This window comes from Felis catus, chromosome B4, assembly GCF_018350175.1.
Source record: "Felis catus isolate Fca126 chromosome B4, F.catus_Fca126_mat1.0, whole genome shotgun sequence".
NCBI lineage: Eukaryota > Metazoa > Chordata > Mammalia > Carnivora > Felidae > Felis > Felis catus.
The window spans coordinates 84,083,924-84,111,749 of record NC_058374.1 but is presented as its reverse complement, the minus strand read 5'-3'; the positions used below and the strand labels follow the sequence as shown (position 1 = coordinate 84,111,749).

Here is a 27,826-nt window from a genome sequence, read left to right as displayed (position 1 = left end):
GAATTCATCTTCCCAAATCTGAAGCCCCAGTGAGGGGTCCCAGGTTACTTTGCAGAGAAGCTATGCCCACTACCATTAGCTCCTCCCCAGCCCCCAGTACCTGGTACCCCCACCAACTGTTCAGTCACGGTAACTGGTTCTCCTTCCTTCATCCCAACCCACCCCACGCCCCCCTCGGGACTTTGCCCTGAGCAGCCAGGAAAGGACTAAACAAGCCTTGCGACTGACCAGAGGGCACAGGGCTCTCAAACTCTGGTGCCGAGACCCCACCTTCCTAGTTACAACACAAAACGGAACTGAGACTCTGCGGGAACAGAGAAAACAAGAAAATGGATGTGTTCCGTTTGTAATAAAAATAAACATTTTTTTTCAATGGAACATTTCGGTGACATCAGAAGGTCATGAAAGGTCTTCCTTGGCCCAAGCCTGTGTTTATTTTCTGTGGTGAAGGGGGCAGGGTTCTGAAGCAGCAGGCATCTCCCTGAGAGGAGGCCCCTCCAGCTCTGTTTCCCTTTCCCAAACCTTGGCTCAGGAACACCCAGTCCAGGCCACCAGACAGGGACGGACAGGGACAGCCGCTCCTTGGAGCCCCACCCTCACCACGCCACTGTTCTGGCACTTGCTGGTGGTTGGGGGTGGGGGTGCTTCTGTTTTCACACTGCCTCTCACCAGCCCTCCCGGTGAGGTATAGGGATGGGACAGGTAGGTGAGCTTTCTCTTGGGAGAGGTGTGAGGCCCAGAGAGCCCTGGCTTCAACCCTCAACCTTGAACCTAGTTAAACAACCTACCCAAAGTCACATAGTCAGCAACTGGCCTAGAGGCAAGAGGTTATTGAAGAGGCTGTTTTAGGCAGAAGTGGGAATGTCCACTTACCCCTCACTTCCCCCACCCCCTTAACAGAGAGCTTTCTGGAGTGGAGACCTATACTCTGGGGGCAGATCAATAAGAGTCCCATGGCCTATCCGTGTTTGGGGTTCCAGGCTCCAGTAAAGCTGGCACTGCCTTTTAGTTTCTGGAGGCACAAAGGTTCCCAGCAGGCCTCTAGGAGACCTTCCCTCATCTATCCCTTCCCCCTCCTCTGGCTTCTATTTGCACCCTTGTGCCTCTCTCTAGTCTTGGAAGGGTTTCTGTTTTCTTATATATAAACCTTTCCTTGACCTCATAACAATGGCTACCTGAGCACCATATCCTCTGCATCTATTAGGGATAGTTCAACAGTACACAGAGAAGGCATCTACAACAGACAGAAAATGACAGCAGTGTTGTGCCAACCAAAAGTCACAACCTGGTAGTGGGTCATGAAATCAAATTAGTGGGTCACGGACAGCACCTTAAAAACATGAAATAGAATACAATAGAAAACATCACAGTGCACATACACAGCACGGGTAAATACTGTCCCGTGAAAATTGTTTTAGTTATCTTGAAGTATAAAATGTGCTTCTTGCCGTGGGTCTCTGAACCCCTGTCCAAAAGAACACGGGTTAAGACATAGAGTAAAGACTCATATAGCAAACACATAAGGCTGCCTGCTCTGTGGCAGGTACTATGCTAGGTACAAGAGACACACTAATAAATAATACATTATTCATTAGTCTCAATTAATCTCAATCCATCTTCTGGTTGGGAAGCCAATAAGCAAACTGCCAGTTGCAAGACAAAATGTTAAGTGCTCGGAGTATGCAGGAAGCTGTAAAACCCTGATGTGAGAGTGGGTATCTGGGAGGACTTCCCAGAGGAGGTGATATAATTAGAGTTCTTAGCAAGAAAAGACAGTGACTAGGTTCTAGTATTTCCTCCATTCTACACATAGGAAATTATAAAAAAAGAAAAAAGAAAAAAAGAGTTTAGAGTTGCCTCCGCCTACTAAGCTTGTGAAAGACCTTGGGTAAGTCAATTAACCTTTCCAGACCCTGTTTCCTCCTCTACAACATGGGCATAAAACTGCTCTGTCAACCTCAAAGACATGAGAGATTAAAAGAGGCAGTGTCTGTGTAAGTACTTTATAAACTATAAATGAGGGAGGGATTGTCTCTACCGATGAGCAGATTGAAGTCTAGAGAGATGTAGTGTCCTGTCCACCACTATAGAGGTGGGGGTAGCAGGTCCCTCTGAATCCTCAATTCTCCCCTCCTCCCTGCACTCTCCCTCCTCCCATCAACCGAACTAACTTGCAAAGGTGTAGGGGGCAGGGCCCAAAAAGGCCCCATCATAACCTAACTAATGAAGATTTACCTTCGAGAATCCTATTGGTTTAGTGATCTTTTAATAATGATGGGAGATAAATACACAAGAACGCCTCCCTTTCCCCTTCCGTTAACAAATTAAGATCTACCCAAACTCAGTTTTTAAAGTTACATAAGCATCATTCAGATCTTCTGTAACAGCTCTCATTTTGGAAAAACAGCATTTCCATTAAAATAGTGTTATATAAAAAGGTTTTGTCAATGTGTGTGTAGGAACAGAAGAAACAGGCCCACAGGAGCACTATTAAGGCACACAGGCTGATACACATCACAACCACACCTGTCCTCATGAAGGAGGGACTGTGGGGGTCAGGTATTTGATGGTACCTGGAGAGTTCAGATATGACCTACTTGTCCTCCACCTCCTAGTGAGACCTGGTGTAAGTTGGGCAATGGGAACTGCAGAGGGAAGGCCATCAGCTGCTCCCAGCTGCCAGAGACCAGAGAAGTCCTTACCTTCTGGAAGCCCCTTCCTTGGTCGGTGAGTTCCATTAAATCAGGTACTATTAGGGTTCGAATAGCTCATAAGTCACCCAGTGCAATCTCACCCTACATCACTCCTGCCAGTGTTGAATGGTTCCCTTCCTCCCAAGGCAGCCCACATCACCTGTGGACAGATGTAGCTCACTGGGAAGGATCTAATATGGAGTTAAAACTTGCCCTTCTGGAGCCTCTTGGGAAGAAGTGTGTGTGTGTGTCCCTCACCTACAGCCTTGAAAGTCCAGGAGCCATAGCCAAGGGAGGGTATCTGAGGCCTAACAGCAAAGAGGGAGGGCAGCATTGAGGTCACTGAGCAAAAGCTCTTCCCTTAGAGGCCTCTATCCATCTAAACTGAGGCTGGGACTACCGGGTTGGGGGGGTGGGGGGAGGAGAGTAAGCCCTGAATGGGAATGAGTGAGGGGCTTTGAGCAAAGCCCTGCAACTCATGTCTCATTTGAAGTTGGTGGGGGGGGGGGGGGGGGTTGAGACCGTCCCGAGATCAGTTCCAGTTCTGATATTCTGGGATCCTGAGTCCGCCTCCCCCTCACCGCCCCCCCCCCAACACATCCCTTTCGGGATTCAATGGTTGTACTCTTTTATGTGAAACTGGGGGGTCACGATTCGAGGGCCAAGCAGGAAGTAAGAAAACTGCCCCGAACCCTCCCATCCTGACCCAACCTGGGTTAGGCTTCGCGGCTTGCCCTGGTTACCCGAGAAGAGATGCACAGACGTGAACACACAAGCACCGAGTAGGGAAACGTGAGCTTTGGAGTGTCCTTTTAAGTAGTTGGGAAGGGGGTGTGGCCGAGGAGACTGGGAGGCCGCAGCGGGGCGAGGGGGGGAGTGGCCCGGGGGCGTGGCCGCAACGACTGGAATGTTGTTGGGTCCTCGCACCGCATAGTAAGGAGGGGCCACGCCCCTTTTCTCCAAGAGGGCCAATTGGAGCGCCGGAGCGGTTTCAAGTCTCCCCCGCCAGCCTGCCCGCCCGCCACCCCACCCCCCTCGGGGATTCGCTTTTTCCGTAACAAAATAGCAAAGCTCCGGATGTTCCGCAGCCCCAGCAGCTCACAGGTGAAGGGTCCTGGGGCCTAGGACGGTGCTCCGGAGCGGCAGGCACTGGCCGGCGGTGGAGAGGCCGGGTCCGGAGCCAGGAGGCGCGCGGGGGTGGGCGCTGCAGCCGCGGGTTGTTTATCCGGAGTACGGAGGGGAGGGGGGAGCCTGGAAACCGCCCCGTGTCCCATTTCCTCCTCTTGTTTTCGCTCCGGATTCTCCATGTTGGACCCAAACTGAGGAGCCCGGAGCTGCTGCCGGGGGATCGGGGCCGGGGGCAACCGGGGAGCCGCTGCCCGGGCCGCCCGCCCTCCGTACAGGCCGCCTCCCTTCCCGGCCCAGGGAGGGAACGAGAGCAGGGATGTGAACAGCTGTGGGAGTCCGAGTCTCGGGAGCCGGAGCCGGAGCGGGCCCCCGCCCAGGCCCCCCAGCCCAGCCCAGCCTGCGCGCCCGCCGGTCCTCCCGCCCAGCCAGCCCGGGCCCGCGGGATTGTTAGATGGAACACGGCTCCATCATCACCCAGGCGCGGAGGGAAGACGCCCTGGTGCTCACCAAGCAAGGTAGGGGCAGCAACTTCCCAAAACTTTGCGTCGCCCCCGGGCGGGTGGGGGGCTAGCACAAGCCCCGAACCCGAGTTCCGGCCCCTGACCTCCCGGGGATCAGAGCCTTAGATTCCGACCAGACTCCCTAGTCCATCCGCCCCCGCGTCTCTGTCCGCACTCAGACCCCCATGGGGGCGGTGCGGGGCCCGGGCTCCCGGCGCCCGAGGGGGAGGGGCGTCATCCGCGCAGCTGTCACCCCGTCCTGCACCCCCTCCCCCCGTATAGAGAGACTGAGGAGTAGCGCTCGAAGCGCGAGTCACCAGCGTCCGTCCCCTCCTGAGTTGGGAGGTGGGGTCGTCACTTTCCCGCACGACGGCGCGCAGCCGCCCCAGAACGGCGGGGAGAGGGGTGGGAAGGGGGACGGAGGGGTCCCGAGCTGGAATGGAGCCGGAACTGGAGTCCAGCACTTCCCAGCGGCTCCCTAAGGCCGAGGTCGCGGTGGCCGCGGGCGGTGACGGCGTCCTGCGGGACTTGGGACCAAGTTCACCGCCTGGGGGCGGGGGCGGCCGCGGTGGGGGAGGGGCCGAGCCTGCGGGACCTACTGGCCCGCCCGCGGCCCTGCGCTGGGCCCGGGACCTCGGCGGCGCGGCGCTCCGGCTGGGCTGCCTCCTGCCGCGTTTGCTGAGCCTACGAGCCCGACCCCGAGGCCCGGCCAGAGCCCCTCCCTGCCCCGGTGCGCTTCCCCGGGGCCGCCGCTGCACACACAGAGCCGCGTTTGTTTAGCCCGGGAGCGGTGTCCCTGGTTACATAATTCGCCGGATGGCATCAGACCCGGCGTGTTTCTGAATCGCGCAGCGAAAAAGTGCGAGTTCTCCGTGGGCAGCAGCTCGCGGCCCCCGCCTTCCTGAGGGTCAGGTGCAGACGCGAGGGGGTCGCGGGCCCTCTCTGGGGTGGTCTTGGCGATCGGAGCGGGGTAAGGCCTCGGCCTCTCCCGAGGGCGGGGAAAGGTCGGGCCCGAGGGTGGAATCTCTTAGTTCGGTGACTGGAAGCCCCGAAACTCTTTTTCCCCTCCTCCACGTTCCTCCTGGAGCCTTGAGGAATGTGTCTAAAATAGTGGACAGAATTTCTGCCAGGAGTAAGGACTAGCGTCGGTTTTTTGGGGTGTTTGTTTTTTTGTGGGGTTTTTTTTGTTTTTGTTTTTTTCTGGAGAACTTCCCGGACTGAGGCCACCTGGCCCTGAGACTGGGGAAAGCACGCTCTTGGTACCAAATCTGAAGCGTTCCTGCCCTTCCTCCGACCCCCCCAGAACAGGACGTGCAGGGCCAGTACTGCAATTGAACGTATCCAGGCCTAGACCCTGGTGGGTGGCCAGCTGTGGTGCCTCGGTGTCGCCCACATCCCCCCTATTTGGAAACATTAGTCAGCAGGTCACTTATTCCTGGGGTTCACAGTCCCAAGGAGCTCCCCTAACTTGCCTAGGGGCAAGGGCTGCTAGTGTCAGCCTTTCCCTATTTCCTGGAGTGGAAGGGATTGGGGAGGGGGCACTGTGTGCTTCCTGAATTTCTGGCCTTCTTTAAATTAAGCTTGCCCTGGGGAGGGGGAGAGCTTTGCCTGTTCAGATCCCAACCCCAGAAAAACCCCTGCCTCCCTCTGCCCTGCTCTCCTGGCTGCATCACTAACTAGGCTGTGTGACCCCAGGGGCAACTTCACCTCTGCTGGCCGCCCAGCTGTGCTGAGGCCTGAAGAGCGGAGGCTTTCTGGGTTGAGATCTTGACTCCTGCCTGGTCCCAGTCTCATCCCAGGAGGTAGCCATAAGTGAAGAGCTTAGGCGTGGAAGGATTCCATAGGAATCCTTCTGTGTTAATGACACTTGGGAAGAACCACCCTGTGCTTCTCTGCTCTGGTCCTCCTCTTGCAGAGGCTCTAGAGGGTGCCTTCCTGGTGAGGGAATCACACCAGGAGTGAGACAGAGCAGGACTGCTGAAGGGGCATCTTACATATCAGCTGGCCGTTTCAGCCACAAGGGCCTGTGTTGGGGAACAGAATAGATGACAGCAGGAAGCGGAGCAGCTGGCTTCTGTACAGTGTTGGGTTGCTGATGTTGGTTGGATTTTCTTGGAGTTACGTTTTTTGTTTTCCTTTTTGTGTGTGGTTTGTCCTTCAGACTTATCCCTGGAGGAATCTGAATTCCCAAGCCAGCAACCATGGGTCTTTCTCCATGTAATTGGACTGCATTCCAGAGAAGACATACTATTTTCCTGGGCTGCCTGGGCACCCAGCAACCAGCAAGCCAACTTTCTGAGTCTCTCCTTATTTACAAATCCTGCATCCCTTTTTTTTTTTAAGTGGGGGTGGGGAGAAGATGTTTTAATTCTCTCCTTTATGAGTTCCTTGCCCCTTTTCTGCCAGCATCCCATCTCTGTGCCCTCCTGCCTCCTTTGAAAAAAAGGGGAGGGGGTGTGATGCAGTTTATTAATAAGTAAATTTCTAGGAGAAAACTAAATTGCTCTCAGCTTGGGTGGCTTTTTAGTGAGGTTGTTTGCCATTACAGGATTTTAGGTTTGTGTGTGTGTGTGTGTTTTTCCTTTTTAGCATTCTGTTCTTGGAGCTTTAGGGCTGGCTGGGTGTGTTGATGATTCAAAAGTAATTACAGCAAGGGAAGTAGAAAAAAGTTACTGAAAGCATTGATGATAAAAGGACCAAAATTGGATCATCTTCCCAGCCAGATGGGTGAAATGGCTTCCTGGTACAGCAAGGACAGGGTTGTGTGTAACATCAAAAGTAAAAAGGAAAAGTTAATACCAGTTTGGCCAGAGAACAGCCATTTATTACAGCCCCATACGAGAGTGCAGGCCCCGCTGCTGGGAGGTTGTGCCATGGGGTTTTAGAGTTAGATGGGGGAAAAGCCCAGGAAACAGGACCAAACTTGTCACCTCTCCGCGTAAGAGGAGGGAGTGGAGGCAGCCTCTTCCAAGGCTCAAAGTGACCCACAGTTGGGGGGGGGGGGTGGCAGGGGGGAATCAGGTCCTTTTTTTGTTTTCCATGAGACCTAATGACCCTTCCTCTCAGGGAGAGTGTGGGGATTGTCTTCTCACATGAGAAACTGCACAGGTTCTGGAAGCTGACCATCCCCCAGAATCAGGACGGTGGCACGTTTTTCTATCTCCTGCTTTCTCCCCATAAGGAGGAAATTCTGCCCTATTCTCTCATGAAAAAGCTCAAACGCTTCTCATGTCGGAGGCAGGCCCTTCACTTGAAAAGCTCAGAACAAATGTCATTGGGGCTTTCTTCCTCAGTTTGCTCTTTGTGGGTCCGGGGTGCATGTGTCCCCATCCACTCTCAGTCTTGGCCTCTTTGAGGCTCTGAGGCTCCCTGCAAGTCTCCTTTGGAGTTTTTCCTCCATCTTGGAGTGGGATAGGGGCCTGTGTGGTGACTTAAAGATTGTGTTTGTTCCCTCTGGAATAGCCCAGGAGAGTGCTGGTAACTCCTCAACCAAGTTTGTAAATTTTTAACATCCTGAGGCTGGGAGTTTGCTATTCTGCTGCTGCTTTTGACTGGCATAGCTCTCTGTGGAGAAGGACTTCGGAATTGCTGTGAAACACCCTTCAGAGATGGCACGGGTGGTGGTGTTTCTGTCTCCTCCCTTCTCCGCTATAGGGGTCTTACCGAAACTGGCAGTGGAGATGCTGTTTCGTCCTCTGTGGGAATGGCCACATCTTTTATGATCGTGGGCTTTGTCAAGATGGTGAATACTGTAGAAGTCACGTTTCTAGCCAAGGTGGATTGATGCTCCCAGCCCCTCGGTGGAGAATTAAATAATAGCAGTATTTATAAAAAAGGAAAAGGAAAGACAGACAATATGCAAAAGTATACATACCTATATGCAAATGTATATCCCTGCCTCTTCCTTGTCAGCTTTCTTCCTGCTAACTTTTGGGTCATTTAGGAATAGTGTCTTTTATTCCCATCTTGGGAAGTTTGCTTGTTGTGTTGGGTGAAATGGGAAGGGGTGGAGGGCAGGGGCAGCAAGGTGTTCATTGTTACTTCAAAGAATTGTTGGGGCGCCTAGGTGGCTCAGTTGGCTAAGCGTCCAACTTCAGTTCAGGTCATGATCTCACAGTTAGTGGGTTTGAGCCCTGCGTTGGGCTCTGTGCTGGCAGCTCAGAGCCTGGAGCCTGCTTCAGACTCTGTGTCTGCCTCTCTGTCTGCCCCTCCCCTGCTCTCACACACTCTCTATGTCAAAAATAAACAAACATTTTTTTTTAATTAAAAAAAAAAAAAAAAAAAAAGAATTGTTCCAGAAGCAGAGTTCCTTGCTTCAGGCCTGGGTGCACATCCCTGCTTTTATTATTCACAGTGAGACTTAACAAATCACTTTAGTGTTCTGAGTGACTTATCTGTGAAATAGGAATATTGATATTTATACTTCTGTAATGCCTAGTACTTAGGAGATGATTGATAAACATTAATGTCCTTCTTTTTTACACAGCCAGACCACTACTCATTCCTCCTCCCATTCCCCCAAGGACAGAGTGCAAACAGCACAGGGTCATGTGGGTTTTATTGTTAAAGACAGGTGGCTGGGGGTCAGAGGGGACACTGATGTGGGGGCTTGGGCCTTCTGGAAGAATCAACCTCTGAGGCTTGCAAACAGCCTTGCTGCATAGACCCCTTCTTTGTGCCTGTGTGACTTGGAATGGGGTTTTATCTGCACTAATGCGAGTAGCGTGTGCCTTAGGGCATCTGCCGCTCTGCCTGGCGTCTGGGCATCTGGGGATGGGAGGCCAGGGAGCCATGCCCCTCCTGTGAAGAGTTTCTGAAGTCCAAGCCTTCTGAGCAGTTGCTCAGCCTCTCAGAAATGGATATAATCAACACTTAGGATAACTCTGTGCTGCGTTGTAGGAGGGTTAATGGACGCAGTGAGATTCACATTTCTTTTAGGGAATTCTAGCAACAAGGAAAGAAATAAAAACTGGGATTTCGGAAAGAAATAGATGCTCTTAAGCTGTGTCTTTGCTGCTGTGGTTTGGGGGTACAGCATTGAGAAAGCACAAAAAGCAGCCTTAAATTGCTTTTCATCCTATCTCAGGCCAGCCTGCTCGCAAAGCACAGAATTAACTCACTTGTCTTGGGGTCATGGGATTGGGTGTGGCCCTGATATAATTCCCTCCCTCTTCTGAAATGGAGGCATAATTCCCAACTGGGAACTATAGATGAGCTTATTAACGTGCAACTCTTATGAAGGAACCAGTAGAAATCAAAGTGGAGACATTGACTTAGAACTAGAAGCCTCTCTGGACCAGAAACCAACTAGAACAGAGTTTCTTTGTCCAGCAAAGGGCCCAGCCCTTTCAGGTCTGTGTGCCTGCATCAAGTCTGTTATTACAGAATGAGTACTCCAGGGAGCACCCAGCCTCCCTCTAGGTAGTAGGTGTGTATGTCCTGTTTTATTGGTCACCTCTTCTAGGGGTCAGCCCTGAACCTGATCTCTGAGTACATCTCCTGACAGTTGCCTTCCCTTTCCAGGTGCCCCTAGTCCTTCTTTTGCCCCCTAAAATTGAGACTTTGCTCATACTCTGTCTTTACTCTATACCTACTCTCGTTTCTTGAGGAACGAATAGCTTTTGCATCCTGTAGAATTTGCTCTTCCCCACCTGCACCGTTCTCAGGGAACAATTGTAGCCCCATTCCCAGTGAGAGCCAGGCAGATTCATGGGAAGGCTCAAATGGCACAACACAGGCTGTGGGAGCGCCTTCCCAGTGTGGTGAGTCCCAGCTCCTCTGTTTCCATAGCAGAATGGGGTTGGGGCCCCTCCTTCACAGGAACAGGGGTCTGCAAAAAGAGATAGCAGGCTTTTTGACTCCGTGATAGAGCAAGGACTCCTAGAGAGGAAAACCAGACCCCGCTGGTACAAGTCCTCTGAGATAGCAGAGACACTGAGCCAGTGAGACATGGTGGGAAGAGGGACCAAGGGGCTGCTGGCTGAATCATCCTCCAGTCCTGGAAGGGTTAGTCAAGGACCACTGGCAACCTTTAGGTATTGTCCCTCAGCCAGGGACACACATCAGGATCTCCCGTGACACTTACTAAAAATATAGACCCCACCTGGGTCCTGCCGAATCAGAGCATGAGCAGGTGGGCCAGGCATGTGTGTGTTCCAAATGCTCCCTATGATTCTGACAAGTGTCCCTGGAGAAGAGCCAGGTAAACACAGCAATGGCCCCAACTGCCTGCTTAGCCCTGAGCAGGAAGAGTCCCCCGGAGGGATCCAGTTTTGCTGTTTGTTAAAGATCCGGTGGCTCGTAAAGGGGAATCCTAAAGTTTTCTGAGTGTGAACGGACAGAGTAATGATCCCAGATGAGATTTATAGAGCACTTACCACGGACCAGACACTGTTCCTGGTTTTTTATATCTAGCATCTCATTTAATCCTCACAATGACTTGGGAGATGAGAGATGGGAATTATCTCTACTTCACAGATGAGGAAAACTCCACTGAGAGCTGAAGCACCTTGTCCAAGGACACAACGGCTAGTGAGTGTCAGCCAGGACCCTGACTCCAGAGTCAAGCCTTAACCAAGACCCGCACTGCCTCTCATTTATTTGCATTGTGCATTCCACTTTCTAAAAGCACAAGCTTCAGGTAATCTGAAGCCACCTTGTAAGGGACCCTGTAGTGTCGACCTTTTCCCATTGACCTGTGAGGAAACTGAGCCACAGAGAGGTTGCGCCTCAGGCAAGACCACAAAGCTGGTTGAGAAGCCGAAGTGGGGCGGGGCTTCTTGACTTCTAGCTCAGTGCTTTCTCAGTTGGACACACCTATACCGGTTGGCTGATCCCAGGTGAAGCGGAGGGGTGTGGTAGGAGCAGGTGAGTTTCCCTGGAGGCGGACAGACTCCCTGTCAGTCCTTCCCTGGCAGACTCCTTCCAGTCTTTCTGCAGAGGCCAAGTGACTAGAGGAAGGAAGGAACTGGTTGGTCAGCCTCAGTGAGTGAGTGTGTGTGTGTATGTGAGAGAGAGAGAGAGACTGATTGGTTTTTGTGGAGTCCCCTGGAAGGCCACTTCCCGGGCTTGGCCCTGTCACTACCTCTGTGTGACCTCTGGGATGAGAAGAAATCTCTATGGTCTGTGTCAGTGGGAACATTTTGAGATCGAGATTAGGATAGGAAAGTGCCTTACCCTGAACGACTAGCAGCTGACACTAGAGCCAGGCCACACCCCAGGCTCCTTATAATTCTCACAGCTCGGTGGAATAGGTAGTTCCCATCTACAGATGAAGAGACTGAGGCCCAAGGCCACATACTTTATATGTGGTAGAGCCAGGATGTAAACCCAAGTCCGTGGCCCTTTGGGTAACCACTGTCTTTTTCACCCGTCGGAGGAGAGGTGGTTGAGGGTCCCTCGTTTTATCCTGTGCCTTCACTGCTCTTCGTCTCGCTCATGCGTATGTCACAGAAAGCGGGCTTATGGAGCTGAGGGGGGAAAGAGGCACCGGTTCTTCGGGGCCTTCCACCAAATCCAGCATTCCAGGAGTCGGCCAGAGAGCCAAGACCAGGGCTGAAACAGCCACCAAGGTGTTTCTGTCCTGCTAGGCAGATTTCTCTTAGCTTCCCAGCCTCCCGCAGAGGCCTGCTCAGCACCTCCACGGGGAGAGAGAGGCTCAAGGTGGGCAAAGGTGGTTTCCAGGCCCCCACGATGACATCTCTGCCCTAGTTGGCCTGCGTGGGGCGAGGCCTCCGGCAGAGGCAGGGGCAGAATCCAGCTCTCTGGGTTCTCCCGGATGGTATCTCTTGTCTGTCTCAGCTGCCACTGTGGGCCATCGCTCGCTTGTCCACTGAGAGCCCTCTGGTGTGCGGCTGGGGGCTGAGCTTTCCGCTGACACCTATGTGAGGAAACGGCTTCTTCGGCCCTAGTCCAGGACCTGCTGCTGCTTCTGGGAACCCCAGCCCCACCCCAGTGTGGTTTTAAAGTATGTTAGAGCTGCCTAGGTGGGTGTCTTGGCCATGACTTGTATAAAGGTTGCTTGATAGAGTATCTTGATCATGTTTGAGAAGTTACCAGGAATCCTCTGCTCCCAAGACGGTCTTTCTCGAGGGAGGTCCCTAAAATTGAAGCCCTGTGTTGAGATCGTTGACCAGATTGTTGGGGGGGAAGAGGGAGGGGGAAGGGCAGGAGGTGAATAGCTAGTGACCTGTGACCCCCACCCTACAGGTGGCATTAAAGACCCGGAACTGAAAAAAGCTCTTCTTTCTTAGAAGAAACGGAGATACAAGGAGCTGTCCCGCTCAGAGAAGGGGACTAACAGAGACACCACATGAATAAATCAGCCTGGATGCAGGAGGGCAGGGAGGGCACCAGCATAGAACATGCTGGTGTGAGCTAAAGAGCCTGGCTAAAACTACTTTTATTTTTTTTTTTTAATTTTTTTTTAGCCTTTATTTATTTTTGAGACAGAGAGAGACAGAGCATGAACGGGGCAGGGTCACACAGAATCGGAAACAGGCTCCAGGCTCTGAGCTGTCAGCACAGAGCCCGACGCGGGGCTCGAACCCACAGACCGCGAGATCACGACCTGAGCTGAAGTCAGACACTTAACTGACTGAGCCACCCAGGTGCCCCTAAAACTACTTTTAAAAGTCCGTGCCATCACAGTCACAGTTGCTCTTTGGAACTTCGGGAGCTGGTGCTGAGCTGCGTGAAGCCCTGCCTGCCTGCTCACCTGCAGAAAACAGTGTCAGCAATTGACATTGTGAAAACTGGTATACCCTCCCCATTGTTTCCAGTCTTTTCTGTGTGGGGGATGTCTAGGCATCTCTCAGCTTCTTGTTCCCCTGCCGACTCACCTGCTGGTCCAAGGAGCCCTTCCGTCCACCTGGCACTTCAGGGCCTATCCCCAGCCAAGGCCCAGGAGCCCCTTGCTGTGGACCTGGGAGGACTCCTCTCCATGGGGAGCCCCAATCAGACGTGTCTTGGCTGCAGGGCCCAGGCAGCTGGCCAAGAAGGGCCGGAAATGCTCCAAATACTCTCCTTCCTCCAATAGCTAAGGGGAGGGAGGCCCCTCAGAGAGGCCATTTTATAGTGATAGCCAGACTAAATCCTTTGCTTATGGGGGGATGGGAAATGGTGGGGAAGGAAGTACTTCTGAGGGAACCAAGAAAGCATCCTTCTACGTGAATGGGCTTGTTAAAACCCGATTGCCTGAGAGCTTGCCTTCTGCCGACTCCTAGGCGGATGTGTGAGGAGTTCCTTTGCTGGGACACGAAGCTGTGTTGTTGGCAACGGTGATATCTGAACCTGACCTTCAGAAGAGGGTTATAAATAGTGTTGTCCTGGCAAAGCCAGTCTTCATCTGTGTGTGTGTGTGTGCGTGCGTGTGTGTGTGCGTGCGCGTGTGTGTGCGCGCAGACCTGTACATACACAAGCTTCTTAAGGGGCAGAGGCAAATAGCGTCCCCATCTGGTGCTTCTTGGGGGCAGCGGTGGTAGACAGACGGAGAGAGGGCACTGTTTATTTCAAGTGGAGCAGCCTCACCTGCTTTCCTGTTATTTGTAGAATATTAGCCAGGGTGTTTGCAAGCTGGGAAACAACTTTTGTAGTGGATTTGGAAGAAGGTAGGGGCTGTTTAGACTTTGTGAAACCTGCTCACGATCAGAGTCCTTTGGCACCTCGCTCACAAATCTCCTCTGGAGCTTCAGCCACATGCTGGGAGCGGGAGGGCCCCTGGTCCCCTGTTGTCGGTCTCCCGCAGTGAGGTCACAGTGTTGCTCAGTAGTGGTCATCTCCCTTTAGATGATTAAAACGAGCACAGCATTGAGTTGTAGAGTTTGTGCGGCACGTTGCCGTGCGAAGGGCAGGTTTTGTTTCTCCCTTCACTCAGGAGGGAGGTCTTGGTGTTATCCCAGGTAGTGGATGAGGAAACCGAGGGTCAAAGAGGCTGTACGTCAGAGTCAGTAACTGGCAGGGTCTGGCCTCCAGCCCAGGCGATACTCGGAGCGGGGGTCCCTGCCATACCCCACCTTCTCTTCACACCCTGCCTTGGCAGGAAGCCTTGCACCAGTGAACTGGAGGAGTGGCTTGGCTTCCCTGTTCTCAGCCACCTGCTCGCTTTCTTCTTAAGCCAGAGGTCCCCTCATTAGGTCTGTACTGGTCCTCTCCGACGCTCAGGCCCACACCAGATGTTTGGAGCAGGGAGAGCAGATGCGTGTCTGTGGCCGGGCAGGAGAGGAAGGCTGGGTGTCCACAAAGCGGGTAGTAGGAGGAATGAACGAGGGAGAGCAGCTAGTTAGGGGGCTCCATGGCACCCCCTGGAATCCTGCCCTCCCCGTTTGGGAGGCCGTGTGCAATGAAATCCCCAGGGACCTGGAAGTCCTCTCGTGCCCCATGTTCCCAGCCCCTGAAGGGGGTTTAGGGGCCCCTGGCCATCAGGGGCATAATACTGAGTGCCGGCTGAAAGGAGCCTCTGAAAGACTCTTTGACACAAGTTTCAGATCCCACTCTGATGAGTGTTCCCCCTTACCCTTAAACCCACTGAACAAAGCAGGTCTCGGGCCAGAGGCCCTGTCTCCAGCCCTTACCCTTCTCCCTCCGCCATTGTCCTCTTGATTTCCCAGAGGTATCTGTCAGAGCAGGTGCAGGACTGGGACGGGGGTGAAGCGAGCCCTGGGGTGGAATCCCAGAGCCTTGCACCTTTCATGGCCTGCCCAAGAGGACAGTGAAGGAGGGGGGTGGGCCCCAAACTAATCCTTTACCATCCTAGCCTAGAGAGGAGTAGAACAAACAAGCGTCCCTGCTGTCATATGAATAAATGTACACGATGCCCCCTGTCAGGGGCCCTGTGGGGTAGTGGGTAAGAGCTCTGGCTCTGGGTTAGCAGATCTAGGTTCAGTGGCTCTGCTCTCATACTACCTGTGTAACCTGGAGTAGTTGCTTAACCTCTCTGCTTCAGTCTTGCTTCTGTAAAACGGGGCATTAGTGCCTACAAATGGGTTTGTAGTGAGGATTAAATGAAGTAATGGTGTCAAGTGTCCTAAGAGAGGGCTGGCACGTCATCAGTTCGTGGTAAACATGACTAAGGCACGGAACGACGAACAGGATTGCCTCAGGTGCTCCGCTCCTCCAGTGCCTGCCTCACTGTCCTCACATAGAGAATGCTTTTCTGTTTCTAAGTCTTCCGGGTTGTTGCAAACCAGCGAAGGCTTCCACGGGGCCGGGCTCCGTAGTAGTGACACCCAGGGCCCTGGAGTTCCCGCAGTTGTTCGCTGAGCCAGTCACAGTTACTGAGTACCTGCCGTGCAGAGCTCCAGAGGCTGGTGAATGCTCTCGGCCAAGGCCATTACAGGCCCCATCAGGAGGCAGCCATGTTGAGGGGAGGCTAAAGAGGCCCTGATAGATTCTCAGAGGCAGTGTTGGTAAATATAAGGAGGACAGACAGCCTGGAGAAGGATTGAGGGAAGTAGGGCCCCAACAGAGGGGCATGCGGGGTATTGACCTTGCTGCCGTGGGCCTGGGATACCCTCCCCAGGCGCCACGGCTCTGTGCTCTGCTCCAGGCACCTGCCCCCGAGGTCAAGGCATTTGTGGTCCCTGAGGCCCAGGGGCTGCCTGGTCACATTGTGTTTTTGAGAAGACCTTCATCCCCTGCTGAGTCCAGATGAAGCTGAGGAGCCCTGCCCCCCACCCCACCAAGCTCTGCGGCTAAGGCCCAAGCGCCTCTGCCTGTTGGGCCTCCCGCAGTGGGCACCGGCCAGGCCTCTCTGTGGCCCCAGCCAGCTGCCCCTTTCACCCCCCTGCCTCTTAAGATTACTCAGCCTTCACATCGTCTGTCACTAAGATGCTGACTGTGTTCTTGACGGCCTCTCTTCAGGAAAGGCTCGGGCTGTGTGGCCTTTTAAGAAAGGCTCCGTGCCCGGGTTAAGCCTCTGAATGTGGTTCTGCGTGAAGAAACCATAAACCAAAGGAAAAGTGATGGTTCAGCTTTGGTCTTGGAGCTTTGTGTCAGCGTCTGCTGGAGTCTCCGGGCTCGGAATTGAATGTGGGCCATACAGGCAGGTGGAGAAGCCGCCCTTGCCCTCTGATTCCTGCATAGATTATTAAAAGTAGGAAAAAGTCCAAGGAGTCGCGCATCCTGCTCTTTAGTACTGGGCTCTGCTCTGAGGTTTGTATCTTTGATACAGGGGCCTTGGTGGGGGCGTGGTGAGGGGGCCCCAGTGCAACTTCCTTTTATCACAGAATCCCCAGTCCCTGGAAATCTTGCTTTTTCCACTGGGGCCAAGAGCTCAAGAGTGATCCCCGGGTATGTAGGCGAATTGCCAGGGAAGCCTGATCACTTACTGGAAGGTTTCTAATGATCATACCAGTGTCAGGGGGCCTGGCCTCACCCAGGGAGGGAGAGCGAGCTCTGAAGGGCAGAGATGCCAGTCTGTACCTGCAGGAAGCCCTCTGCTTCTGTTGAGTCGGAGGGAGTGGGTTGGCCGGGGCAGTGCTGGCTGCCACTTGACTGACTGCTGTTCAGCGGCCATTTCCTCACCCTGGGTCATGAGGAATAGAGTTTGGTTTTCTCTCCTCTGCAGGGTTCCAGGCAGCCGCAACTGGGTATTAAATGGCTGTCCCACCGCCTCTCTGCAAGGGCCTCTGTGCTCTGACGACTAACCCCTACCTTGCTTTGGGGTGGGCCCCACCTGCTTGCCTCCCCCTTCCCTTCATAAAGGGAACAGCCAGAGGAGGGTTGTCCTTGGTGCCACATTCTGTTTGCCTTTTTAACCCCCCACAAAGACAAGCGTTTCCAGATTCATTTTGTTTCCTGCACTGTAGTTTGCCCCGTGCTTTATGGTGAAGTGGGCTGGGTTTAATCCTCAGCCCCTCCCGCCTAGGTGGAGACCTGTGGCTGGGGACCAGTCTGGCAGCAGTTATGTGGCGCCACCTCCTGGCCACAGGACCCACCGTGTCTTCCTACACTTGCTGCACAGTTGCCAGAACAGTTCCTGTGAAAGCAAGAGGCACTGGAAAGATACCCTGAAGTCCATTTCTGGTTGATCCTGTAATGCCCATAGCTTTTTGTATCAGCTTGGCTTTTCTGGGGCTGCCTTGCTGAGCGTCCTGTTAACATGGCTTTGTATGTCCAAAGCCTGAGTTACAAAGGCTAGACTGACGGGGCAGCTCTGGTCTAGAAGCAAGGCGTTAGCTTAGAACGCGACACCAGGTGTGTTTCCCAGGGGTCAGCGTGCCTGTGCTTACGGATCAGGCCTCGTGCCTTTGAGGGGAGAGCAGCAGGGACAGTGGCTGGGGCAGTGAAGGAGGAGCACAGCTTCTTCCTTGGGCTGCAGCTGTTCTGTTGTCTAGCCTGTTGTTTCCAGTCTGGCCTCAGTCCTGCCGCCACTGACCCCGCTTCTAGGGAAGCTGACCCTGAACAGAACCACAGCTCCACTGACTTGCAGGGGCCTAGGTTTCTCCCTCGTGTAGAACGGCTAGTTCTGCGAACTGGGGTTGGTCGAGGAGGATTTTTGCGCTGGTGAATTTTACTTCTGAGGGTTCCTTCAGTGTGCCACTTCCAGAGTGCAGGACACCTGGACTCGATACCTGGTGCCCCTCCCGACCAGAGAGTGAAGCCCGAATCCTCTGCAGCTCATTTCCTAAACCAGAGAGTGGGGATTCCTGCTGCCTTTGCTTTAGAGAACCGTCAGAATAAGCGTGTGTGTTTCAGGGTTGACTGTATTTGGTGATCTGCCCAGCACGTGGCTTGTGCCCTGGTGGGGCTTCCGGACTGGAGGGGATACGGGCACGGGGCCACCTGTGGACAGAGTCACCCGGTAGCTAATGCCTCATCGTTCCCTCTGCCCTAGGCCTGGTCTCCAAGTCATCTCCTAAGAAACCTCGTGGACGGAACATCTTCAAGGCCTTTTTCTGCTGTTTTCGCGCCCAGCATGTTGGCCAGTCCAGCTCCTCCACTGAGCTCTCCGCATACAAGGAGGAAGCCAACACCATTGCTAAGGTAGCTAGATCAGGGTGGCGGGACGCCAGCAAGGAGGGGACTGCTAGTGGGGGCCCCTGCAGCCATGGCATGTGGGCAAAGGTAGTCCTCCCTGAAGTCTCAAAGACCTCTGGCTCAGAGTCCCCTCCTCTGGCTTTCCTAGAGTGGCCCATTTTCTTTCTCCTGGCTTCCATTTGCGATGTGGGCCATGCAGATATCCCTGTGGTTTCTGAGAGCCTCTCTGGTCCAGATCCTCCCATGTTCCAGGAACCATACAAGGCGCTTTGCATATACTGTCTCATGTGGTGCAACCGGCAGCCCGGCAGGGAGGGTCACAGGCTCTTCCCACTTACACACCTGGAAGCAGAGATCCAGAGGGTCTGTGTAGCCCCTGAAGAGTTAGTGGTTAATAAATAGTAAGTAGTATCAGAGTGCAAGCCCCCATCTCTCTGACTGTGATACCTGTGTTTGTTGTTGTTTACTATGCAAAGCTGTCTTCCAAGTTACTTGACTTCTTGAAATTCTGCCACACTCCAGCACTCTCACCTGTCTTGGGGGGACATTGGGAAATTTATGGGTGTCTTTGAGCCTCCCAGTGAACAGAAGGTATGTCTGGCATTTCAAGGGTGGGCACAGCCCTGACCAAAAACCCATCTGCCCCCAATGCCATTGGTTACTTCTTTCCGAAATAACCAAGGTCTAGCTGTCCGATTCCTCTCTCAAAACCAGGCTGAAGACATGCATCAGTGCATTACTCAGTAGGCGGAAGTGCACTTAAATAAAGTGCAACGTGACAGTATTACTTAGCAATTGATTCTTACAAAGTTCACAGTAACACGGAAAAAGTATTGAGTCGCAACATTAAGTCTAAAAGCAGAATGTGAAATTACATATTATGGGGGGAAGGGCTGCTAAAACACACTTGAAGGAAATACACTAAAATGCCAACGTGAATTTTTTCTAAATGCTAGGATTTTAATGTTTCCTCAAGGTATCACGTTTTACAGTCATAACAACGTCTCTATTATTAGCAAAAGGCCAGGGAAGCCTTTCTGATCTTTCTGTACTCCACCCCCCCTCACGTTTCAGGACCCACAGTGTGGGCTCACGTTGACATACTTGATGTATCCTAGGGGCTCGGCGCCCTCCCCGTACTGTGTGTCACCCCTAGAAGAGAGTATAGAAAACACACGTTCTCAAAGAGAAGCCTGGGTTCCAGGACTCACAAAGACACTGAACCACCACAGTGAGGAGTTCCGATTTTGGTTGTGTCTGATTCCCGTGTCCCTGCATCAGCCACTGAGTTCCCTGTCCCTCGGTTTGTCCAACTGAGACACTGCCTTCTCCATCCTTCATCAGACCTGATGTTGAAAGGCAGCTCTGGCCTTTCCCCTTTCCTGTGCAGCTCTTAAGAAAAGTCACTTTTGGGGCACCTGACTGACTTAGTGGCAGAGCATGTGACTCTTGACCTCAGGGTCATGAATTCAAGCCCCACGTTGGGTATAGAGCTTACTTTAAAAAAAAAAAAAAGAGCGTCTGGGTGGCTCAGTGGGTCAAGCATCTGACCCTTAATTTCGGCTCAGGTCATGATCTCACCGTTGGGAGACTGAGCCCCGGGTAGGACTCTGTGCTGGGCGCAGAGTCTGCTTAAGATTCTCTCTCTGCCCCTCCCCCTACTCGTGCACACGCTTGTTCTCTCAGAATAAATGGAAAGGGAAGGAAAGAAAAGTCACTTTTGTTATGCCCTACGTTCCAGGGGGCTGGGAACTTGGGGAGAATTTTACCCACCAGGCCTGAGGCGGAAGCATTGGGCTTCAGGTAGGACGGCATTGGCCGGTCGGTACTGACTGTTTCCTTTCCTCCCACAGTCGGATCTGCTCCACTGTCTCCAGTACCAGTTTTATCAGGTATGGGAATCTGACAGGTACATGCCCAAAAGCCCCAGACCCTGTGATCACATTGGGTGATGCGCTTATTCCTCAGTGCCTGGCTGGCCCCACCCCGGGAAGCCATTTGTCCCAGATATTTGCTGAGGGCCCACTCTGCAAAGACATTAGCTTTTGGGGGGGACAGCTGACATCTGTCCCACAGCCGCCCTGGCCTGCATCTCAGTGTCCAGATCATTCCATAGTCCGGTGGGAGGCTGGAGCCGACGAGCCGACTCCATCTTTGTGTACTTCTTGGCCTTCAAACGGCACCTCTTCTGGGTCAAACTCGGGGGTCTTCTGTGTTCTCGATGAGCCTGATTCTTCCCAGAGTTCTGCTGAAGAGAACACTTGGGCTTTCCTGGTGGCAGACCTCGGCAGCCTGGCTCTGGTTTCAGATCCCGGGGACCTGCCTGCTCCCAGAGGTGACAGAGGAAGATCAAGGAAGGATCTGCGTGGTCATCGACTTGGATGAAACCCTTGTGCATAGCTCCTTTAAGGTAACTCCGTATCTGGAGTCCTCCCTACGCCCATCTCGGGCTGTCTTGCCTGTCTAACTGAAGGTGCTCGGAGGCAGCATAAAGTTGATGAGCCAGGGGAGCTGGGTGGGGGATGGGGGCTCTGCCATTTTGGCCACACTGGCATCACACATATTCGGGAGCCACACGGAAGAATGTTGAATAGGAATCCCTGCTCCACCCAGTCACTGCCAACAGGCTTTGTCTGTCACACAGCCCGGAGAACCACCAGGGCTCTGTACAGGGCAGGCCTATATAAGAGGGTTTGAATCAGCCTCGGACCTTGCCCCCCTCCATTTTGTCAGGATGTTCGTTAACTGAAGAAGGTCCTGAAATTCTGTCAGCTCTGGTAAAATTGGGGGTGGTGGCAGTAAGGAAAACCTGGAGGGGATACTGTGCGTGCTTCTTAGTAGGGTGGTGGGAGGAGCTTCCTGGAGTCTCTGAGACCTGTTTCTCCCCGCCCCTCCCAGGGGACAGCTCAGTGGTGCTGTGGCAGGGACCGTGTGCTCACGCGTGTGGGGGTGTGGCCGAGGCTTTTTGTCTCCTTCCTACCATGCTGACCTCATTAACTTTTCTGCTTTCCAGCCAATCAACAACGCCGATTTCATAGTGCCTGTCGAGATTGAGGGGACCACTCACCAGGTGAGCTGCCTGCCAGGCCACAGCCGGCCTAGAGGCCTCGGGGCCTCCACCCCTCTGGTGTGCTCCGTCACTGGTCCCTCTCCTGCAACTTCAGCCTCCTTTCTGTATTGGAACCTCTCTCACTCCAGGCTTTCTGATCTTAAAAAAAAAAATCCGCTTCTCATCCATCCCCATCCAGCTGTCATCTTTTTTTGCTTTGAAGCCAAGCTGTTTAAAATTAAAGTATCATTTAATAGTAGTAATAGCTGTGATCTACTGAATACCACCTCCTGGCCAATGTGGCCAGTGCTATTAAACGAGGATACTTCCTCTAATCCTGAAGAGGTGGTGTCTCTGCCTGTTAACAGGCAAGGAAGCCAGTACTAGCTGTTTCCTGTTCTCCCCGGGCCCACCCACTCCTCCTGGCTAAGGAATTTCTTCCTCCCCAGCCCTGGCTTCTCCACTTCCCTCTGTGAAGCTTTTCTACTCCCCCTCCCCTTGGGTCCCTACACTGGATTCTCTCCCGGTAAATGTTATTCAAAGAGCACTTAAATCCAAGTAAGCTTAGGCTCTGGCCCTGCATAGCCTGTTCAGTCCAGGATCATGAGGTGTTGATAGCGAAAAAGCATTTACTCCAAATGCTTGCCCAGAAGGTCTGCTTGCGCGTCAGGAAGCACCAGGAACAACACCCGGTTGCCCTGATACCTGCTCACATGGCCTGGTCAAATAGAAGACTTATGTGTAGAGAAGGAGGGGATTGAGGCTTCCCTGCCAAGTCACCACTGTCCTCTGTCCCTTAGAGGCTTTCATCCCTAACACCACCTCTGCCCTTGGACTGGTCAGCCTCTGCCCAGCTACCCTTTACAGTCCATTTGCACATGTGGAGATGTACAAAACCCACAGAGACCAGACGAAGGCATATTTGCAAACGGGCAGATACGCACTGTGAACTCCTGATTAACAAGGAGCAGCATGAATCGTGAAAAACAGCTGAGATTAAAATTGGCACGTGGCTACCTGCAGAAGAGGGGCAAGGGGATGCCAGGCTTGATAAACATCCAGGAAGAGGGAGGGACTTGTTGAAGGTTGAAGAAACGGCAAATCCAGGGGAACCTAGTTGTGGCTGCTCGGAGCCGAGGGTTCCTGTGGCAAAGCTACCAGCGGTGTGTGAGTCAGTGGCCCTCTAAGGAGGGAGAGTCATGGCAGGCACGTGCTCGTTGAGCAGGGAGTGCCGTGGATAACAAGAGCATTGAAGGAATGGTTCTGGTAGCATCGAGGCTAGGGGAGAGGGAGATCCCGGAGGCAGGGAAGCGGTAGATGCAGAGCGATGAGGTACATGTGGCCCATGAGCCTTTCGGGCCGAAACGTGCAAGATGATGAAAGGTGGGCATGAGCGTTCGGGGCGGCTGGCTGGAGCAAGCACAGACAGGTGTGGGGCTTGAGCAAGACGCAGAGCATCTGACCTGGTCACTGACAGAGAGAAGTCCCTTCTCCCTGGTGCATTTCAGAGAAGCTGTGTGAGGGCGTGTGGTTTCAGCCTTGGTTTCCACCAAGGCTCGCGTGATGGTGACCTGGACAGAGTGTCCCGCCAGAGCCAAGGACAGGAAGCTCCCACAGAGGCTGTGGCTGGATTCAAGTAATCCAGGATAGGCTGTTTCCGTCTGTGAGGCCTATTCTTGATTACTTGTTTCTGGAGGCAGCTGATGGTTCGCCGCCCGAAACAGAGATGGCTTCTGGGACAGAGGCGTGTGCATTTCTTCCTGAGCTGGGTCAAGGTTGGGCCGCTAAGCCCACAGAAGCCGGGTGAGGAGGTGATACAGTGCCCTTATGTGTGTGTGTTGGGGGGGGGGGGGCAGAAGGTTTCCAGCCAGGTGGCCCCAGAGGTTGGGGCGGAGGGGCCGGACCAGGAATGGTGTGAACCTGCCTGCCGGTCTTTGTGGACGTGGTGACGCTGACGGATGAGCAGTGCTTCACCCTCACGGGGCTGCCTCCAACAAGCCTCTCTGCTTTTCCTCAGGTGTATGTGCTCAAGAGGCCTTACGTGGATGAGTTCCTGAGACGAATGGGGGAGCTCTTTGAATGTGTTCTCTTCACTGCCAGCCTGGCCAAGGTACCTGAGGGCGGGAGGGAAGTCAGGCGCCAAGAGCGGCTGTGGCAGCCGCAGGGCGGGGGTGTCCCGCAGCCCCTTGCTGGGCCACGGGAAGCCACAGTGGTGGGGGCGGGGGGAGCCAGGACTGCATCTGAGCAAAAGCACCTTCTCTTCTAGTATGCCGACCCAGTGACGGACCTGCTGGACAGGTGCGGGGTGTTCCGGGCCCGCCTGTTCCGGGAGTCCTGTGTGTTCCACCAAGGCTGCTATGTCAAGGACCTCAGCCGCCTGGGAAGGGATCTGAGGAAAACCCTCATTCTGGACAACTCTCCTGCTTCTTACATCTTCCACCCAGAAAACGCAGTGAGTGGTCCGGACACAGCCACACCGCAGGGACTGGGGAGCCCCAGTCCCAGGCAGAGGGGAGAGGGAGTGGGCATCGGAAGCCCGGGCTTCTCCAGAGGAGCATGATGACACCCAGGTGTACCCAGCCAGCTTCCTGGGGCTTTGGGGCAAGGGAGGGAGGAACAGGCAGGAGATTTACGCTGCCTCTTCCCTGCCCTAGGTGCCCGTGCAGTCTTGGTTTGATGACATGGCAGACACTGAGTTGCTGAACCTAATCCCAATCTTTGAGGAGTTGAGCGGAGCAGAGGATGTCTACACCAGCCTCGGGCAGCTGCGGGCCCCTTAGCCTTCCCTGCTTCTGAGCAATGGCCATCCCAGTAGGGGACTTTCCTACACTGTGCCTTTATGACCAGCCTGACAGAGCGGAAGCTGGAGCATCTCACCAAACGGGGCCTGGGAATAGAAGTGGTTGGAAAGAGCTTTAGGACAGGATAGATGCCAAGCGGGCACGTCCCAGATCGACGGCACCTAGAGCTGCCTGCTCCCTGAGTTGGGCTCCCAGATGTGAGTGTGTGTGTGTCTGTGTCTGTGTGTGTCTGTGTGTATATGTGTGTCTCCCCTTGAACTGCGGCCCCGGGATATAAGTGTTTCATGTTGAGGGAGAAACTGAAAGATGAAGACTCCCGGAGTTAGTCTGTCTCCTGTCCGGTCACCCTGGGAGCCGCTGAGCTCGATAGGGATGAAGACGATTGAAGGCTTTTGCTGCCAAACCCAGCGCCTTTCCTCAGTGTTGTAAGGCTCGTGCCAAGGAGAAAGGGAGTCCAAGGCTGCCGTCGGGTGTCCCAGGCACACACCTTTCTGTAAACCTTTCTCCAGCCAGCTTCCTGCATACAGAAAGACAACGTTTCTGGAAAGATGAAAGCTTGTTTCCAGAACCGGTAGCCCCAGTGGCCATCACGTCCTGTGGTCCGAGGGCTGCGCTCGCCTCCAGCCAAGTGCCTGGCACGGGCCCTTTCTGTGTCTCCCCAAGGCTCGGGCTCCGGGCCTGCCTTCCTCACCACCCAGCCATAGTCTTGACCCTGTGGGGAAGGAGGTCTTCTCCCTGCCCTGGAAGAGGACAGATAACTGATTTCCGTTCTTCCGACTCTGTTTTAAAATTCTCTTTCTAAACATGGAGTGTTGGGCCTGTTTTGTTTCTGACAGAGCTGCAGCCCTGGGCCTGTGATGAATGTGGGAGGCTCTGGGGGTGCAGGGAGGAGGAAGACCCCCCCCCCCAAGCATGAATGTGTGTGTCCCCTTGGCTTGTAGGTCAGCTGAGTATGGGACTGCGTCCCTAAGTCTGTGCTTCAGGGATTCTCTGCTGGTGCTGGTGCGAGGGCTTGTGTTCCAAAGTCCGGGAAGGGCGCTCCCCGCCCGGCCCCTCCTACTTCTTGGGCAGGGCTCTTTCCCGTTGTGTCTTCCCCTGGGCCTGGCCTGTGCCTCTCTGCGTCTACTCCTGTCTTCCTCCCTCCTGGCTGTTGCTTTTTTTTTCCTCCGGGGCCTCAGAGGCACTCCTGCTTTCCCTGGGCTGAGGGGAACGGGCGTGGTCGTCATTTCATTTGCCAGCATAATGCACGTGCCGCTTGCTTCTCGCATCAGGTGTGAGTGAGCCCTTGACACACCTGCACTTTGCTCCCCCACCCCCCCTGCTTTCAGACTTTCTCAGTAGTGAATGCTTTAAAAGACAAAAAATAGCCACAAAATGGATGTTTCCTGAGGATGGAAAACAAAAGGGGAAGGAAGTACTGCTGGAATTGGGAGCACAAGGGGTTCCCCTCAGGAGCTGAGCCCCACCTCAGCATCACTGCCTTAATCACGGCCTCCCCTCCCTTCTCCTTCTAGGGCAGGAGGGAGTTCCTCTCCCCTCCCCAGTTCTGTTTTCCCTGGAGGCAGGTGTCACAGAGCCTTTGTGAGTTGCTTCAGGTGTGAGGACACCACCCCCGCCCCCTCCCCCACTCAGGACCAGGACTCCTAGCCCTGTTACCCTTTGCAGTGTCCACACTGGGTCCGGCCTGAGGAATTGGCGAGTTTTGAGCAAAGCGGGCGGTAGGGCAGCAGCTTGGTGTCCTGAGTGGCACTGGGCTGACGAGCGTCTTTCTCCAGCATTGTGTGTTACCACCTCCCCTCCTCGTCCCGAGGCCAAAGGGCCTGGTCTTTCCCTTTGGTGTCACAGAAGTGGAACAGAGGTCCCCAAAGCTCGTGTGGCCCTTTCCGCCAGTATCCTTCTCCGGGGCCCCCGGGGTCCTGCAAGCAGGGGAAGAGGGCTCCGGTGCTAGCCAGGGAGGGGTACCTCCTGAAGGAAGATGGGAGCTTCTGATTCTAAGGCCCTGGCTCGGCCTCTCCCCTAATGCCTTGGGGTGTCTCTCCCAAGCCCCACCCTAAGTGTTAGCCCCTGGGCCACATCTGCCATCTGGGCCCAGCCAAGCTTTTCTGACTAAATAAGCAATAAGAGGCTCTAAGCTGATCCAGTTCTTAGGTCCCTCTCTGCCCTCCTTTGGGTCTCCATGTTTCTCCAGGTGAAGGAAGAGCCTGTGCCTCCCCCTTTCCTACCAGGCCTATCCAAATGCCCCGAGTGTGACTCATGACCAGAGCCCCCAGTTAGCTTGGTGAGGGGTGTCCCTGCTGCTTCTATGTGAAGCCCTGCCCACCTGCAGTTCCTCAACAGAAATCCCATATTCCCACTGTCCCCTTTCTCCTGCCGTCTGCAGAGAAGCAGCTCAGCCAAATAAGCCTAAACAGGGTCCGTCCGTGTGGACCAGAGCCAACCTGAAGTCCTTTGCTGTCTGGCTTCCAGTTCCACAGCGTGTTAGGGGCAAGTGATGATTGCAAAACTCGCTCCTTAGAGGAATCAGGCCAGACTCCATTTTGGAGGAGGGCAGGGTTGGGAGGGAGCCAGTTCAGCCCAGGATGTGTTCTGGGGCTTCCCAGCAGCCCTTCCTGTCCGAGACTGTCTTCAGGAGGCAGTCGGCCGCTGTGCCCGGTCAGCCCCCGTCCAAGCCATGCCAGGAACCTGCCCAACTGCCAGGGTCAGTTCTTTAAGGTGCCTCTTCAGGGACACACTGTGTCTCTCTGATTGGGCTTCTAAATCAAAAGCCTGATGTTCGTGTCCCTCTCATAGGGGGAGCTTTGGACACAGGACCAGTCTGGAAACGGTCAAGGTAAGAGTTGTCACTCTGCACATTGTAGAGGGGACGCTCTGTAGGCCCAGGGGTCCCTTACTATAAAGAGGTTGAGTACATTTGCCTTCAGTTAACCTGGGACCTTCCGTTTAGTTCCTCCTGCCTCCCAAAGATTTTGACCATTTTGTAAATGTATAAACTCACCTCTATAAACGGTGGCCCAGAAGCATCTTTGTGCTAAAAGCATGGGAAGTGTAGAAAGGCAGTCATTCCCTGGGAAATGGATCCCATTTAAATCTGCTCCCCCTACCCTGTTCCTGAGGCCTCCTTCAGTAGGGCAGCCCCCAGGGAAGGCTGTCCTCCCTCCCATTCCCAGCCAGGCCAAGTGTCTGTGGAAGGTAAGCCTATTTCCCCCCTTTAGGTCTTCAATCGGTTACCACTCTGTTCCTCAGTCATTTTTTGTAAAATGGAGTTCGTTTTATCTTTCTCTTTTTTAAAATGCCAATAAATATTTGCATTCGAGCAGGGGAGGGAAGGCGGAGGTCTGACCCACTGTCCCGTGCCCGCCGTAGGGGTCGGCCCCAGAGCAGACCCTCTTTGGGCCCCTTGAGCTTTGCGTATAGTATCCCAAGTTTGACACATTCCAGGTCATGCCACTTTCCCCCTCGAGATGCCATTTGGAGGGCAGGGCGTCTGCTTCCCACTGTGACTGGGCTATGGGACTCTGACTACCTTGCTTACAGATTCATGGTTTGATAAATTTGTTGTATTCAAAAACTTGAAATGTAGGACGCCATTAAGTGTCTGTTTATATTTTTGGAATATTTGTATTACTTACAATTAATTAATAAAAGCGGGTTTTAAAAAACCCATCCAGGAATGGGAGC

At 53.8% G+C, this 27,826-nt stretch overlaps 1 protein-coding gene across 1 annotated transcript; it reads left to right on the top strand.

The window, feature by feature from the left end:
* Positions 1–3,775: 3,775 nt before the first annotated feature.
* On the top strand, positions 3,776–27,824 carry CTDSP2 (CTD small phosphatase 2). Its single transcript, XM_003988971.6, has 8 exons — positions 3,776–4,336; positions 18,156–18,304; positions 20,152–20,190; positions 20,607–20,708; positions 21,312–21,368; positions 23,365–23,457; positions 23,614–23,799; positions 24,002–27,824. Exons 1-8 carry the CDS (start codon positions 4,273–4,275, stop codon positions 24,125–24,127), a joined length of 816 nt encoding a protein of 271 aa, XP_003989020.1. The 5' UTR covers positions 3,776–4,272; the 3' UTR covers positions 24,128–27,824.
* The last annotated feature ends 2 nt before the right edge of the window (positions 27,825–27,826 follow it).